This window comes from Hydra vulgaris, chromosome 11, assembly GCF_038396675.1.
Source record: "Hydra vulgaris chromosome 11, alternate assembly HydraT2T_AEP".
Lineage (NCBI taxonomy): Eukaryota > Metazoa > Cnidaria > Hydrozoa > Anthoathecata > Hydridae > Hydra > Hydra vulgaris.
In genome coordinates, this window is record NC_088930.1 from 13,966,937 (window position 1) to 13,984,681 (window position 17,745).

Here is a 17,745-nt window from a genome sequence, read left to right on the forward strand (position 1 = left end):
CTAAGTTCTAACAATAGGTTGATTTTCCGATTTTGTCTTTTTCTCTTATACGCTTGGTCAAACGTCAAAATGCTTAGTCAAATGAAAATAAATTTAAATTAAAAATTGTTAAGTTTAAAAAAAAAAATTTATTTAACAAAAATTTTATGTTTTAATTTATAACTATATTAATGCCATGCTTCGTTGCGCATTGAGCAACAATATCAAACCATTTTAAAACGTTTTGTTTTTCTAAACCAAGATTGGTTTAGAAACCAATATTAACCAAACCTAAACAATATTAACTATACTTTTTGATCTTAAAATTTATGACTTAGTAAAGTTAAAATTACCTAGAATAAATAGTTATTAACCTAGAAATATCTGATTTCCGATATTAACTAAAAAAAATCTTTTTTTGTCATTAGCACCAATGAAAAATAGTTTTGAATAGTTTTGAAAATCTAAATATAAAGGTATTTTATCTGACAAAATAAAACGATATTTTACAAATAAATTGGTACAAAAAGATTGTCGAAATTTCTTGTTACACTGATTTTTTAAAAATTAAAATAGTTCTACCATTACTTAAAAAGTTTTACCATTACTAAAAAGCTGTTCAAAATATGAAGCAGTTTTTAAGCTTTTAACCCATGGTGTTTTAATGCAACGTATTTTAACGAGATTGATGTATATCAACTTTATATATAATAGTTAAAAAAGTAAATATTTAATAGCCGAAATTGTTATCATTAAAAATGGTTTTAACAACAAAAAAATTAAAATCTTGACGGATTTTTAGATTTAAAGGAACTTGGAAAATATATTTTTACTGTTATGGTTCCTGTTGCTGTTAAATATAATATTATTTCAGATTTGCACATCTATTGTAAAAGTTATTTTACTCAGTTAATAAATTTGTATATAGTATATAATTATTTTAACTTTGTAAATATTTATATGATAATCAAAAAAAAATATTCTCATATTTTTTGTCAAATAATAAGCACTTTGTTAAAAAAAAAAAAATTTTTTAATCTGAATCGTTTTTGCGTTTACTTTAATTGTTAAAAGGTTTAAAACTGCTCAGTATTTTTGATTTGTTTACTAGTAAGATTTTATTTTAACAGAATTTGCATTGATACGTGACCTTTAGTGTTTAAAAGAATTAAAATAACAATAGTCAGATGTTGAAGAAAGATCTTTATACTATACTTTTTTCGTCTTTGGAAAACGTGGCACCGGAACAACTTGTTAAATCTGCTGTACACCGAATAAGAGATAGTCTAAAATGTGACAGTAAAGAGTACGTTTTAAACAAAAATGTCTATGTGGTTGGTTTCGGAAAAGCTGTGTATAGTAAGTTTGAAAATAGAATTTTTTACATAAATAGCGTTTGCGTGTGGCATAACTTTTTGTTTGTCTTTCTTTTTTTTTAACAGTGCAATGTTGTGCAACATGTCTTGAAGACATTAGTTGTACACAGACGATGCGACGTCTAACTTTTTTGCGCGAAGTTCTTAGGTATTTATTTATTGTTTAGCTGTTCTTAAAAAAATTAAATTTAATCATGTCAAGTTTTTGGTTTTGACAGTTGCATTATAATAAAAAAGAAAAAGCTTTTCATCTACTTAATAATTTACTTTTTTTAATAAAAAGGTTTTAGTACGCCCGTCTTTAAAACTATTTAAATCAAATTTTTTCGACTTTATCATTAAAAATTAAGACAAAATACCGTCTAAGTTGCATAAGGTTTAGGCTTCTTTGCGCTATGTTGAATGATGTTTTCTGTTTTATAGGAATGTTTTGCGGATTATATCCCCTTATTAATGATCACATTGTAAAATGCATTCTTAGCGTCCCACATGAATTCTCTCAACGATTGTCGCCTGAGGTTATGAAAAATTCAAATGTTCGTATTCTAGTTGGAGCAAAGAACAACCTTCCCGATCAAGACGCACTATATAATGCAGCTGAAATATCTGCTTTAGTCAAATCATTATTGCGTGACGATTTTTTGATTTTACTTATATCTGGAGGCGGTAGTGCATTACTTCCATCTTTGGTACCAGGGGTATCACTTGACGATAAATTGAGAGTTATCAATTTAGTTTCCAAAAGTGGTGGCAATATAAAGCAGTTGAATATAATTCGTAAAAATTTATCGTCACTTAAAGGAGGGAAACTTATTGGTTTGTGTTCTGCAACAAATGTGCTTTCTTTAATCATTTCAGATATTGTAAACGATCCAATAGACTTGATTGCTTCGGGTCCAACAGTTTATGACGGTTCATCAAAAATGGATTGTTTTAAAATTTTTGATGAACTTAATCTAAAAAAGGCTGTTATCCCAGAATCTGTTTTTACATTTCTTCAAAAATCTGATGACAAGTCAAATTTATCAAGAATGTGTCATAATGTAATCATAGGATCAAATAAAAAACTTGCCCAAAGTGCTGCCAATGCTGCAATATCATTAAACTACGAGCCAGTAATAATTTCAACTGATGTTGAAGCCGATGCTGAGCAAACAGGTCGCGCTTTAGCGGACATTGTTTTTGCTTTTCTTTCTTCCAAACCTTGCGAAGAAATCTTTTCAAAATTTATCAACTTTCCATCAAACGATCTTTCTTCTCATGTGCTAGACACCTGTAAACGGTTATGTTTGATTACTGCAGGTGAAACAACAGTAAAAGTTACAGGAGATGGAAAAGGAGGGCGTAACCAACATTTGACACTAGCATTTCTTTCTCAAATATCTCGTTTGTATGCTAAAAATAATGGAGTTAATATCGATAAAATGTGTTTTTTAAGTGCGGGTTCTGACGGTCAAGACGGCCCTACTGACGCAGCTGGTGCAATGTGCGATGCTAAAATAATTAAGTTTGTTTTAGAATCAAATATTGACGTTGATTTATTTATATCAAATTGTAACTCGTATTCATTTTTCAGCGATATTTTCAGCGGTGATTATCTGCTCAAAACTGGATTAACAGGAACTAACGTTATGGATATTCAACTAATTCTAATTGATCGTGATATATTTTTGTAATTTTTAAATATTGATAAAAAGTTCTCCCAAAAAAGCGAAAAATACGATTATTATTTACACAAGTTAAACTGTAAAATAAAAATAGATAGAAAAGTTAATATGTTTCTATCAGTTCGTTGTGTTCCAAAAAGACTTAATGGTCTAGTAATAGTGCACCGAGGAAGATCTTTTAACGACGAAGTTTATGACATCTTCGTTAACGATGTTGCTTATATTGCCAGAGCAAGCATCAAACCTTGTACCATTTTATTCAACGCTCTAACCACTATGCGCAATCGTGTTTAGTTATCCTCATATTACTACCAATATATTGCATTTTTTATTTTTTTGTCCAGGTAAACAATGTATTGGCATAGTGAGACAATTCTAAATTTTGCAGAAATACATATTGACCATCTCAACGATACGCCTCGAATAATAATTAAAGCTCAATAGTCGACCACTGATTGAATGTATCTAGATGAGTTTATTTACAAATATGTTTTCCGAATAACAAAATATAAAAAGTGTTTTTACTAAGATGTCTTCTAAATAAAAGAAGAAAAAAAAAGAAAAGAGTAGAATAAAAGAAAAAAATAGAGAATAAACCCCGCCAAAAATTTAATGGATTTTAAAACCAATGAATTGTGTGGTTTTAAAAAAAACTTAAAGTAGCGACAAAGTTGTACTTTTGTAAATATTATTTTTTTATTCTTAGTATTATTTTAATCTAGCAGTCCAGACCCAGACCCTTATGGTCTATGATCCGGACTATGTCCAGTCCAGACAGGAATATAGTAAGTATCCCACACTGATCTTTTCTTTACTTATTTCTCATTTTTTACTCAATATTTTTCAGTAACCTGTAGAAAACTCATCTCATTTAAAAATCTTGGCTTAAGGTTAACGATTGAAGTTCCATACTTTATCAGAAAACTCTAATAATAAACGGGGGGAGAAAGAACTCACTAATTTTTTTTTGCTCTTAGAGCAAAAAAAATTAGTGAGTTCTTTCTCAATTTATTATTAGATTCTATTATTAGATTACATTAAATAGTTTATTATTAGATTCCAAGAGCAAAAAATGCCAAATGCCCCATTTTTTGCTCTTAAAGCAAAAAAAAATCTATTAAGCGGTATTGAAGCAAACAAACTTTAGGATCTATTCATTAAACTTTTAGTTCTAGGAAAATGTAATTATAAGGAAAATTATGAAATTATAAGGTACTGAAAAGGAGTAAGATAATGAAATTATAAGGTACCCTGTTTTTTGTCACAAAATTATTTTAAAAAACTTTTTAAAACTATTGCTGCATAAAACTTTAATAAAAAAAAAAGAAGAAAAAAACCAAACACTTATAAATATAAAATCGATAAAATATCATCACTTAGGTCATAAACATAGGCGTAGGGGGTGTAAAACGATACAGTAAAAATTTACAGAAGTAAAACTTACAGAAAATTTTTAATTGATTATCTAAACAAAGGCTATTGGAGCGAACAAGCTTTAGGATCAATTTATTTAAATTTTAGTGAGTTTTGACAAATTGGTTGCAAGAAACCCAATTGCCACAAAATTATTCTAAAAAATTTGTTTAATTTATTGTTGCATCAAAAAACATCAACTCTCATCAAAAAAAAAAAAAAGGAACCAAACGCTAATTACAAATTTAAAATCGCTAAAATCATCGGCATTATAATTAAAAACATATACATAGAGTGTGAGGTGCAATGGGTGCGGGCAGTCCTCCTAAAACCAAATTTACCCCCTTTCAAAATTTGTTAACTACCCCTAAAATTTCATCCAATTCCATAATGAGTATTAATTCTGAAAAAAGTTATTCAAGAAGCAATTTTCTTTCTAGGATTTTTGTGGTCACCTTTACAAACATAATCAGTGACAATTTGACCAGAGACACTAAACATGATTGATGTAACATAAAATGTTGTTAAATTGCTAATTTTTGCATATTTGTAACAACTATGGATTTTCCATGTGTTTTTGGATTAAGTTTTAAAACTTTATTATACAAACTTTTACCCAATAAACATCTATTAATGTTTTCATCTAATAATGTTTATTGTTAGCATAAAATTTGAAAACTGGCACTCGGTATAATTTATATACTGCCTTATGTCAATTTTTTTTTTGTATAAACGTGGGATAGTAATGCAATGAAATTCTAAATAAAAACAAATTTAAAGATGAGCAAAAGTACTATCAACGAATCTAACTCAACACAATATTGAATGTACAAACACATATTATATTACTTTTTATAGAAAATATAAATTATACACACATACACTCACACATATACATACATACATACATACATACATACATACATACATACATACATACATACATACATACATACATACATACATACATACATACATACATGCATGCATGCATACATACATACATACATGCATGCATGCATGCATACATACATACACACATATATAAATGTGTATATATATATATATATATATATATATATATATATATATATATATATATATATATATATATATAAGGTTTCCAAAAAACCGCGGTTTCGGTTTAAATTAAGAAAAAAATCGCGGTTAACCGTGGTTTTCGGTTTTTCTTGTTAAATAATGAAATTTATCAAAGTTTATCTTGCATTGTTTATTAAATAAGTTATTTAAATAAAGTGTTTTAACATTATGTTTACGTTTCAAAATAAAACTTATAATGACTTATTTTTATTGTAAAAAAATTTAAACTCGAAAAAATGCGTTTGACATCTGTTGATGTGGGTTTTAGAGAGAGAATCGCATTGTAATTTTTGTCAAGATTTTGTATTCTTTTTCCCGTATTTCGATACAACGAAAACTCTTTCTTAAGTTTTTTGAATTAATCAGTAGATTTGGGCAAAAGTGTGATGATATCTTTATTGAGAAGTGCGTTTAATTCATCCTAAAGAGAAACAGGTGAACTTCCCAATGTTGTACATCGTGCTTCAGCTAGTAGCGGTCATCATAAGTATGTAAGCTAGTAGTGGTCATTATATAGTAGTGGTCATTATAAAGTAGTGGTCATTATATTGTAGTGGTCATTATATCGTAGTGGTCATTATCATAAGTAGTAAATCCAAAAAGCCTAAACGCAAGTTTTCCTGCAACATTTAAAGTATCTTTTAATAAAACAACTGAAGAATCTTTTAGACAACTTAACAACGACATAACATTTCCGTCTTTCAATGAATTGCTTTTTTAAATTTGAATGCAATAAAGATGTGATCTCTGAATTCATAGCAAATAGTTTTGGAGGCATGAATTCAAGAACAATATCTGCTTTCAATAACATTGCATCTTCTCTGTTATGAAAATCCACCGCTAGTTTTGCTGGCTCTATAGCAGCATGTAATGAAGCTAATGACTCAAAATCTAACTTGTTGGTTGTATCAAGAGCATTTAATTCAGGAAATATCCGGAATAAATATTTCTTAGTTTTTAACAAAGGCGCAGCCATGAAAAAAGTGAATTTCAACGATGACAAATATCTTGATGCAGTTTGATTTCTTTACCAATTTCCTCAGTAACTTTTTTCTAAAAAAATTTGATTACAAATTGATGACATTTTTATGAATTTTACTACAATTCGTGCATTCATCAAATTTTTAGGGTAGTCAACATTAATCTTATTGTTTACTGATTCAAATCTAAAATTATCCTTGTAAATTCCATGCTCATTCTCTTCTGAATCACTGTCCATTTCCTTGGGAATCGGTACGTTTGTGTCTTTATTTTTTTACTCTTGTATACCGTGTTGTATACATCAGATGAATTAAAGCAATGATTAAAGCAAAACTGATCAACAATGTCTGTTGAATGCATGAGCTTCTGGTTGATTGCTGCAGCATCTTGAGTTAAACTACATCTCTATCAAAACAGACACCAAATGAGTTCAAATGATACTTATTTTGAATTAAATTTTCAGCTAGAAAGAAATCATAAATCTTAATGAGGCTAGTATTATAGAATTTCTTACATTCGCTTTCATGCAGGTTGACACCAACGTACCTTTTGTGCCTCAAAGATGTGTATTATACATGAATTTAGCTGAACTTATGTCCCATTTGAATTTTTTTGATAATTTTTTTTTTCATCACTTTTTTTTTATAAGAAAAATCTTGATGGATTAAATTGATCACAGTTGTAAGGCTTTTAAGAAGATGATTTTCTCTTTGTTCAATCGATGAGCGAATATAATTGTTCGTTATCGCATTAATCAAAACACCATCTGTAGCTAGATCAGTTACAAATTATTTAATGCTCGTTTTTTGTATGCAACTGTCTATGGTTTTAATTTTTTTTTCCGGTGGTGGATTTGAGCTGCTGCTTGATTCTCCAGTCAAAGTACTATTGATAGTAAGTCCATGACGCAAAATATGATTCCGCAAAGTAGTTGTGGATCCACAGGAGCATGTTACAACAGAACCGTATCTATTACAGATGCCTACAGCATCTCTTGAATTTGAAGTTTTACGCTAGATAACAAATTTCCAAACTGACAACAAGGTTTTATTTTTTATTTTTTAATTAAATTTATACTTAAGACTTTATATTCAAACATATTTGCGTGTTTTATTCGTTATTCGAACTTTTTTTTAGAATACTTGAACAATTTAAAAAACGAAAAGATATGTTAAGCTTTCCAGAAAAAACAATTTAAATAATAAAATGAAAATATAATTATTTTCAAATTTGTTTTTTTTTATACTTTTTTATAATAAATAAACATTCAAAAACATTAAACAAAAAAATCGCCAAAACCGTTTTTGAAAAGCGATTGGAAACCGTATATATATATATATATATATATATATATATATATATATATATATATATATATATATATATATATATATATATATATATATATATATATATATATATATATATATATATATATATATATATATATTCAACAGACATTGTTGATCATTCAACAGACATTGTTGATATATATATATATATATATATATATATATATATATATATATATATATATATATATATATATACATAGAAACAATGTGTGTATGTGTGACTGCTTTAAGTTGATTCATGTTTCTGACTAATCATGTCGTTGGGTTGTTTTGAACGCTATTCAAAGTATGCGCAAAAATGTATACAATGAAGTATGTTATGCCATAGCAGTAGAACATAACTTCAGTAGGCTAGCAAACTTCAATAGATTTTATATCCTTAATAAATTTATAAACAAAAATTATGCAACTTAGACAATAAACTGTTACACTAGCTGAGGTTGTGTACAAAGTATTCTTACTAATTTTTTTGAGAAAAATATCCGAAATATTCAATTCATTTTTTAAGAAACAATAACAACCAATAAACAAAGTAAAACTTTAAATAATCAAAATATAAACTATTCTTAATACTTTGATGTTTGAGGTTTGAACAGTTTGATATAAATTTTTGTCATAATGATAACTTGAAAAAAAAATGGATTTGTATTCAAAGTTACCCCGCTATTTAAAATTACCCCGGTTTGCGGTAATTAGTGGACGTTTTTTTATAAAAAAAGAATAACTCTTTACGGTTTGTTTTTTTAATGGTTTTCTATTTTTTATTTTTTTATATTTTTTAACTATTTTATTTTTTTCAACTTTTAGTGTATGTAGTAGCTAAAAAAAATCTCAGTATCATATTTTGACTTCAAGCAATAAAGCATCGAAGTTATGTTTTCCGTCAGGGTATTGATGGGACACAACCCCATTAAAAAGTGTAAGTTATCCCAAAAAATTATTTTTTCAAAAATACACTTAACTTAACTCAAATTTATCTTAGAAACTGTTGGTGATATTTATTTTTTTCAAATAGATACTGAAATTATTCAAAATTTCATTTATTTAGATGTTTGTTATTTTAATTCCTCTAGCAACGCACATAGCAACCGTTTTTAAGTACTTTTTTTCACTTTTTTTAGCACTATTTTAATGTTGATTTTAGATTTTAGTTTTTGCATATAGCTTTTTGTTTGTACAACCGACATAATAGACATAATGCTGAGAAATCACATGGTTCTTCCAGGTGACTTACTGATTTTGCATACTGATTTACATTTTTGCCAAAAAAAATTGGTTAAAATATATGTTTAATTTTTAATTTTATAACAATTTGTTACACTTTATAAGATAATCTTGTTGTTATTTAGCTATATATTTATTTATTTAGTATATCTAACAAGTTTAAAAAAATGTATATAAATTGAAGTGGAAAAACCATCTTGTCAACTTCGACTTTAATGACGAAAATGTATGATGTTTCATAGTAACTAACACTCCATAAAAGTTTGAGCATTCTACGTCTATGATCATAAATCTTCTTCTTTTTTTTAATGTATCTTAATATTTTTTTTTTAATTAATTATATATTTCGTCGTTAATAGTATTTACAATAACAATGTTCATGAATAAAAAACAATATATGACAGGGGCAAAAAAAAGACTATAGTTGCCTTATCACTAAGCTCCGTAATAAATATACCGTAAATTACAATGCTAATAAAAACCGTAAAAGTTACATATGCTATAAATTTTTTTTTTTTATTAACGCTTAAGTTTACTTTACTTACTAAAAAGACCAACAATAAAGAAGAAAAAACAAACAAACAAACAAAAAAAAAAAAAAAAAAAAAAAGACAAAACAAAAAAACAAAAAAAAACAGAAACAAGACTAGAGACAAGATTATTTAACATATTTATGTATTAGAATAGACAATCTTAGTAATAAACAATTATTAATACTAAATCATTAATAATAATACTCTCATCTTAAACGCTTCAGAAGAAATTTAGTTCATTGCCGTTTAGTAAAAGATTTTGCTTAAGTTTAGTTTTAAATTGATTAAGCGAAGAAAGTGGTTTAAGATCATTATTTAAAAGTGTATTCCAGAGTTTAGGTCCTCGGTTTGTGATTGAGTATTTAGTGGCAGAATAGTAGGTTTTGGATTGAGTATAGTTATTATTTGAAAATCTTGTGCTGTATATGTGATTTATTTTTTTAAATAAAGAGTTGAATAAATATGGTGCCATTTTTTTATCAAGTTTAAACATAAATATAAGAACATGATAGAGATTTAAATTATAAACATTTAGAATATTAAGTTTACTAAAAAGTATTTTTGAATGAGAGAAGCGATTTTCATTTGTAATAATCCTAATGGCGTGTTTTTGTTTACATAGAAGTTTACTTAGCTTTGTAACATTGGTGCTGCACCAAGCAATGTTAGCATAGTTTAGGTAACAATGTATAAATGAAAAGTATATGTATTTAAGACAAGATTGGTTTAAGACCTGTTTAGCTTTATACAGCATACCATTATTTTTAGAAACCTTATTCTCAACAACACTTATATGTTCTCTCCATGTAACATTTTCATCGAGTATTACGCCCAAAAACTTTGACGATATTTCCCTTTTTATTATATTTTTATCAATAAAAAGATTTGGAAGTTTAAGTGGAATATTTTCTTTTTTATGAACACGATGGAATAATGTGTATTTAGTTTTAGTAATGTTTAAAGATAATTTATTGGCTTTAAACCATTGGGTTAGGTTATCAAGTTCTTTGTTAACTGTTAAAAATAAAATATTAATGTCTTCATGAGAATAAAACAAATTCGTATCATCGGCGAATAAAGTTGTGTTTAAAATATTAGAAAATTTATATAAGTCATTGACATAAATTAGAAACAAAAGGGGCCCTAGAACTGATCCCTGGGGAACACCGCATGTAATAATCATATTATCCGTTTTACCACCATCGTAAGAAATATATTGCTTCCTTTTAGACAAGTAACTTTTAAACCAAGCCAAGTTAGAATTTTTGATGCCATAGAATTCGAGTTTGGACAAAAGAATTAAATGATCGACAGTATCAAAGGCTTTACTTAGATCTATGAAAACACCTAAAGTATATTTTTTTTTCATTGAAACCTTTAAATATATCGTGGACAAGATGTAAGATTGCGTGATCAGTAGAATGACCAGATTTAAAAACAAATTGTTTATTGTACAAAATATTATTTTGGATTAAGAAAGAATAGAGTCTATTATACATAATTCGTTCGAGAACTTTTGAAATACATGTAAGAACAGAGATCGGCCTATAATTAGTAACGTCACTAGGATCGCCTGATTTGAAAATAGGGACCACCCTAGCAATTTTTATTTTTTCTGGAAAAACTCCCTCTATTAAAAATTAGTTGAAGATACACAAAAGCGGGATTGTAATCAGTTTTATTGAATTTATAATGATGTTACCAGTTATATTGTCGACGCCTATACTTTTTTTGGGCTTAATCGAAGAGACTGCGCATAGTAATTCTTCTTCAGTTAGATTATCATTAGGCATAATATTAGTTTTATTAGAGACTAAGTATGCATCAAAGTTGATCTTAGAGGATTCAATTTTTGATGCTAAAGACGAACCAATATTAATAAAAAATTTATTAAGTGCTTCAGCCACTAATTCTTTTTCTATAACATAGTTGTCTTTGAATTTAAGAATTTTCGGAAAATTATTTCTCTCTGGATTATTTTTACCAATAACTTCGTTAATTATGCCCCAAGTACCTTGAGGATCATTTGAATGCTTTTTTAGTTGATCTGAATAGTAGTTTTTTTTTGATCTTTTTATAATTGACTCAAAGAGTCGTTTGTAGTTTTTATAATTGCTTTCATTAAGTAGGGTTTTTTTTTTTAAGAAATTTATTATATAATCTTTGTTTTATTTTAGAAGATTTAAGGATACCCTTAGTTATCCAAGGATTTGATAACGTTTTTAATTTAACTAATTTTGTAATTTCAGGAAATGCTTTGTTATAATATTTATAATATTCTGATATAAATATATAGTAGGCTTTATCAGCGTTTAGATTCAATAACAAGTCATCCCATTTAACACTTGATAAAAGGTCATGAAAATGGTTAACTGAAGAGTCGTTTATTATTCTTGTTTTTATTTTTTTATTTTTTTGGCGGAATAATCGGAGCCAACCCTATAATCTTTACCAAATGTAACACTTCTAAAAGCAATAAAAAATTTTTTTTCTTATTTTAAAAGTTAAAATGAATCACGGCGATCTGTTTTTTGATATTTAACAGTAGCTAGTGGAAGTGGATATCCGACTTGTTGCAGTTTTTATTCTGTTCTGCTAACTAAAAAAATAATAACTCTTTACAGTTTTTTTTTAATGGTTTTCTGTTTTATATTTTTCAATTAATAGTATGTATAGTTACAGAAAAAAAAATCTCAATATCATATTTTGACTTCAAGTAAAAAAGCATCAAAGTTATGTTTTCCGTCGAGATGTTCTTGTATTCCGTCGAGATATTCTTGTATTCCGTCGCGATATTCTTGTATTCCGTCGAGAAATTCTTGTATTCCGTCAGGATATTTTATTTTAATGCTTAATGTTTTAAGTGAGAACAGATTTGTTAATTTTTAGCTTAAATAATATAATTTAACTTCTTAACTTTAGATAAAATCAAAATCTTTGTTATGATTATATTTTTAAGTATTTACTTTGTAATTTATCGAAACACACATATTTATTTAATTTTAAGAAAAAAAAATACTTTTTTTCTATTTTATTTATGTTCTGTGTTATACTTAGGTGTAAACGAGAAAAATATTAACTACAGATATAAAATTATTACTGCGTTAAAAAAAGTTTGTGAAAGTTTTCGTCATTTCTTAAATTTAAACTTCATATAAAACAAGTCTTCTGTTCTTTGATTTTTAATGTTGCATAGAACTTAAAGTTAGCTAACATGATTTGGTCTATATGCCCATGGTAGCATATGTGTCCATGGTAGAATCTATGCGTTTATATTGCGAAAGAGAAAAGACTGTAAATGCTCTTGGAGCTCGATGAACAGTTGGAAGTCTTGATACTTATTCTGAGTTTCATAAACGAGGGGCTAAACTAGAAACAATCAAGTATAAAATTTTTATTCACACAGACTTATTCATTTTAATGATGATCCAGAATATAGATTTATTAACCAAATTTCTTTCTCATTATTACATATGTGTATGGGTTTTGTTAATGTCCTCAGTAACCAAGATTTTATTCTGTGGACACGTTTTAATCAATTTTTATTCTGTGGTTGTCTGAAAAATATATGTGCGCATGTGTGTGTGTGTGTGTGTGTGTGTGTGTGTGTGTGTGTGTGTGTGTGTGTGTGTGTGTGTGTGTGTGTGTGTGTGTGTGTGGTTCTTGAAGTGACCCTAAAAAAACTTAATTTAAAGACCAGGTACCGTGGATTAGAAGTTTAATAAGGATGTTTCGCGCTATTTTTTTTTATCTACGTTGCGTTTATGGCTAAAGCGAACATCAAGCCACAGATATTACCAAAATTAGCACTCCAAAACCCTGCGAATTTTCATAACAATAATTGGTAGTTTACTCCCATTCTTAATAATTATCTCCATGTTTCCAAATTATCTCCATATATCCAAAATAAGTATCTCCATATATCCAAAAAATCTCCATAATTAACCTCCAATTTACTCTCATTTAATTTTAATCTACATAAATGTTTTTGCAAACAAAGAATGGTATACATTAGTAATGTTATTAAAGAATAATTAAGTTAAAAACGGAGTCACACACGTAAAAGAAAAATGCAAATTTTAGTTAAGAGGTAAATAAACTTTAGTTTCTCTGAAAATATAAGTTTAAGTATTTTACTTTTTTTTTAATATTTTATATATTAGTAAAGATTTTTAAAAAGTTACCGGATTGCACTATGCAACATAGAGTCAGAACAATCGTTTAAATGCAATTCGTGTATGGTCACGCGTGGAAGTAACGCGCGGAAGTTACGAAATTGTCGAGTTCATATAGTTATTTTAAATAAAACAAAAATGGCTACATTAACTTTTGTGAGTATTTCAAGTGAAATTTTATGTCTCTACAATTCAAATAGCAGTCATTACATAATTCTAGCTAGAGTATGTATATACTTAAAACATGTAATGATTTTTAAAAGCTAAATAAAGCATTTAAAAATTCACTGTTTGTTTTTCAAACTATTGCGACATTAACACACACAAAATATAAATAAATGTACATTTAATCACCCAGGTAGCCTAAAATATGATAAAAATATTTTCGTTATAATTGTTCTTTAATCATGGTAGTATGTATACTCTTTTAAGAGTCAGCTTCTTATTTCAAAAAAAAAAAAATCATGAACAAAATTGGAATCTTCTAATGAATATATTAATAAAAAAGAGAGCGTAAAATAATATGTTATTATAACATATATTTATTAAAACATCAATATTAAGGTGTAGGCAAATATACACGACTGACGGGTTTTGGCAATAAACACACATCTAAAAGAAAGGTTTTAGGTCAGCGTTTCCCAAATATTTTAGGCTTCTAGGCACTGTATCCTTAAGGGTAACTGATAAAAAACTTTTATCAGTTACCCTTAAGGATACAGTGCCTAGAAGCCTAACAATCAAAAGGTAGCCTCTAATAGTTTTGTGACTTGAATAAACTTTTGGTATTTCTTCAAACAACAGCAACAAATAATTTTCTGATTCAATAAATGGTCTCATTTTTCTTTGCTCTTTACTGTTTTGTTAGATAATATATTTGGCATTTTCTAATACAGTGATTTATCCTTGTTGTTAATAGTAACTAAACAAGTATTAAGATTTACAACATTCTATTATATTATTTATTGTATTAAATAAAGAATTTACTAAATAAAGTAATTAAATACTGAAACCTTGCGGTTTGAACAATTTTTAACGAGGTGTTACAGAACAGCTTCTTTAAATTTTATATATGATTCTATCAACAATTCTATAGAAAATTAACATCGTAAGGTGGTCAAAATATAATAGCCTACAATACTAGGTTAACTATAACGCATTTTGAAAATGTTAATATTGACTTTTCTAGGGAAACCTTTATTTTACAACTCTTACTCCCTCTGCTTTCATGCAAAAATTTTCTAAAAGTTTGAAACCATTTTTTCAAAAACGGCTACCTTTTGATTTTTAGGCTTCTAGATACAGTATTCTGAAGAGTCACTGATAAAAGCTCCGTAAATTTACTTCAACTAACTATGCTCCACTTTTAACAATGTTTTAATACCTTTTGGGTAGAACGGTGTCATCGGTAAATAATTATTTGTGATTTTTGGTTAAAAACTCGAACCTTTTGATTTTTACAGGTTTTCTAAAAAGCAGCCATTGAGAAATATTACAACTAAAATTTTGTAGAAATTGTAATAGGTTGCAGACAAAGCGTTGTATATATGAACGATACAGTGAGTGTGGTTGTGTTACCAAACCAAGCTCTTGAAATTTTTTTTTTTAAAATTTAGTTGCCCCAAGATATATTTACGGTTTTATCACAGAGCACCTCGGATAAGCATTTATTCGGAAGGTTACGCTTCCTTCCAAATCGATGTCGCAAAACTTGCTCAGAGGTGGGGTTTGAACCACAGATCCTTAGTTTCTGAGGCAAGTGCGCTGCCACTGCGCCACGGCTGCTGGTTTACTACGGGGAAGTGTATGGTGTTACATTTTTATGGTGAAAGACAACAACTTTTTCATTATTCAATTTTCTTGTATAATCTTTCTAGTTTTCCGTGATTTTTGATTTGAGAACCCATTGTCTAGCCAAGAAACAGTTTGTGGTGGACTTCTTTCCCTTAAAGTTTAAATCTTGTCGACAAAAACCTCTATCAAAAAGTTATAAGTTAGGTTCTATGTTGCTTATTTAGCAACTTTCAACACAGTTTTAAATATGACTGGAACTTTAAACTTTAGGTGTTGTACAAGAAGTATTTTCTTAGTTATTTATTAAAATATTTTCTTAAGGAAAAAACAAAAACTATTAATCCTTTTTTAATTTAAAAAAATTTATAATATTCATCGCTTGTACACAAAAGGGTTAAGAGATAAATAATACAAACAAAACTAATTTTTTTTTAATGCTCAAGGCCTTTGGAAATGCTACTGAACAATTTTTGGCATTTTAATAACGTATTAACATGCCATGCTGTCTCTAAAACCTACCCCGTATTATTTTTGTTTTAAGATTTTCTTGGCGTGCTTCTTCATCTTTGAAATTTTCTTAAAAACTTTGTAATTAGATTTAATTCTGGGTATTGTGCTAACTGAGTCAATTGTCTTATATTATTATATTTTGACCATCTCGTTGCTTTAAAAGTTGTTTGCTTGAAGCATTTTGACCATCATTTATTTACGGTCTTATTTAAGAGCAGATATAGCACTTTTTTTAGCTGGAGCAAACTCAAGACATTTATATGTTTATATATAAATGTCTTGAGTTATGTTAAATAAGGATGTTTTGCAAAAAATTGTGATGATTGGAGCCTGGGATCAAAAATGCCCCAATATTTTTGACCCCTGCTTCACACGTGAGAGCAACAAGTTGATAAAATATTTGTTGTACTATTCTCAACTAGAATTATATTCATTGATAAATTTTAAGTTTTATAGTATAATCTCTCAGCGTTCAAAAATTCTGACCATATAAAATAAATAACCCTTTCAAATTGAGGGGGTTACATATTTTTAGGGGGATTTAAAATTAAAATGCCATATTTTTTGAATGCTAAAACATTTTATTCTGAAATTTTTCATGAAGCAACAAATATTATCACGGGTGATATCAAAATACCTAATACATTAATATATTTATTGAGGTAACGATGTCTTATGCTTAAGATAGATACGTGCTTAGGATAGCACGCTATTGCTTTAAACATTTTAGCGGGACATCAATCTGCATTAAAGGGTTATAAAAGTATTGCATAATTACGTCACGCTCTCAAGAGATGGATTTCTTAAAAACGTGATGAATCGTGACAAAGAGGATTGGGTGATTTGATCTATAAGTGACATCAACTAGAAAGTGTTCTGACTAAAAAAATCTTCAACTACAGTTATTGTATTCTGCTATAAAACTATTGTATGCTCCTACAATAGTTTTTTAGCAGGCTAGAGGACGGTTTAATAACCATTTCATCTTTTTTTTTTTTTTTTTGGTAAGATATTCTAGAGTTCACTAATGTCTTTTGATCATTGGATCTAATGTCTTTTATTTTACACATTTGGCAAATATTTTGTAACGTAGTAATATAATTCATCAATTTGTAATGAAGTATTATAAAGTTGTTAAAATTTATTGAGAATTTACAACTTAAAATATACTATTACCGTGTTTACAATATGAAGGAGGTCATCCCAGTTTTTATTTGAAAGAAGTGTAACCAAATTTTTAATGGGTTTTTCATTGATTTGTAGGGTAGTTTTTTAACTTTTTTTTTGTATTGATATTAATGCATTTTTGTGAGATAAAAATGTGAAGAAGTATTTAAACATTTTTGTTTTTATTATTAAAGTGAATTAGTTGGAGATTAATTGACCAATGGCTATTGCACTTTCTTTTGTTAAGAGATGTGGCTTTATTAAGTTTTAAAAGTTTATTTGAATGACTCATATTAATGTATTGGATAAAGTCACCAAAAAAATGAACGCTTTCACTTTTTTTTGATTTTTGTTTATTTAAGTTACTTATATGATTTTCAAATCGTTTTATTAAGCTAGAAGGTAATCTATTTAAAGCGTGGGCGATGATTGTGGCTTTGTCATTATTTCCACACACAAGTGCATTGGAG

General features: G+C 27.7%; 2 protein-coding genes across 2 annotated transcripts in view; both read left to right on the forward strand.

Moving 5' to 3' along the window:
• Nucleotides 1-1,303, forward strand: part of LOC100200679 (coenzyme Q-binding protein COQ10 homolog B, mitochondrial) — a 31,589-nt gene extending 30,286 nt beyond the window's left edge. Inside the window, exon 6 of the mRNA XM_065810184.1 lies at nt 1,110-1,303. Coding sequence (XP_065666256.1) covers nt 1,110-1,121 — 12 coding nt within the window. The 3' untranslated portion in view covers nt 1,122-1,303. The remainder of the gene's footprint in view (nt 1-1,109) is intronic.
• Nucleotides 1,201-3,733, forward strand: LOC100204266 (glycerate kinase). The gene is made up of 3 exons (XM_065810181.1): nt 1,201-1,338; nt 1,422-1,503; nt 1,779-3,733. The coding sequence occupies exon 3, from the start codon at nt 1,781-1,783 to the stop codon at nt 3,029-3,031; it is 1,251 nt and encodes a 416-aa protein (XP_065666253.1). The 5' UTR covers nt 1,201-1,338; nt 1,422-1,503; nt 1,779-1,780; the 3' UTR covers nt 3,032-3,733.
• Nucleotides 3,734-17,745: the final 14,012 nt, after the last annotated feature.

Bases quoted from the DNA above. Each gene is read 5' to 3' on its own strand.
- LOC100204266 (XM_065810181.1), top strand. From the start codon at position 1,781: ATGTTTTGCGGATTATATCCCCTTATTAATGATCACATTGTAAAATGC.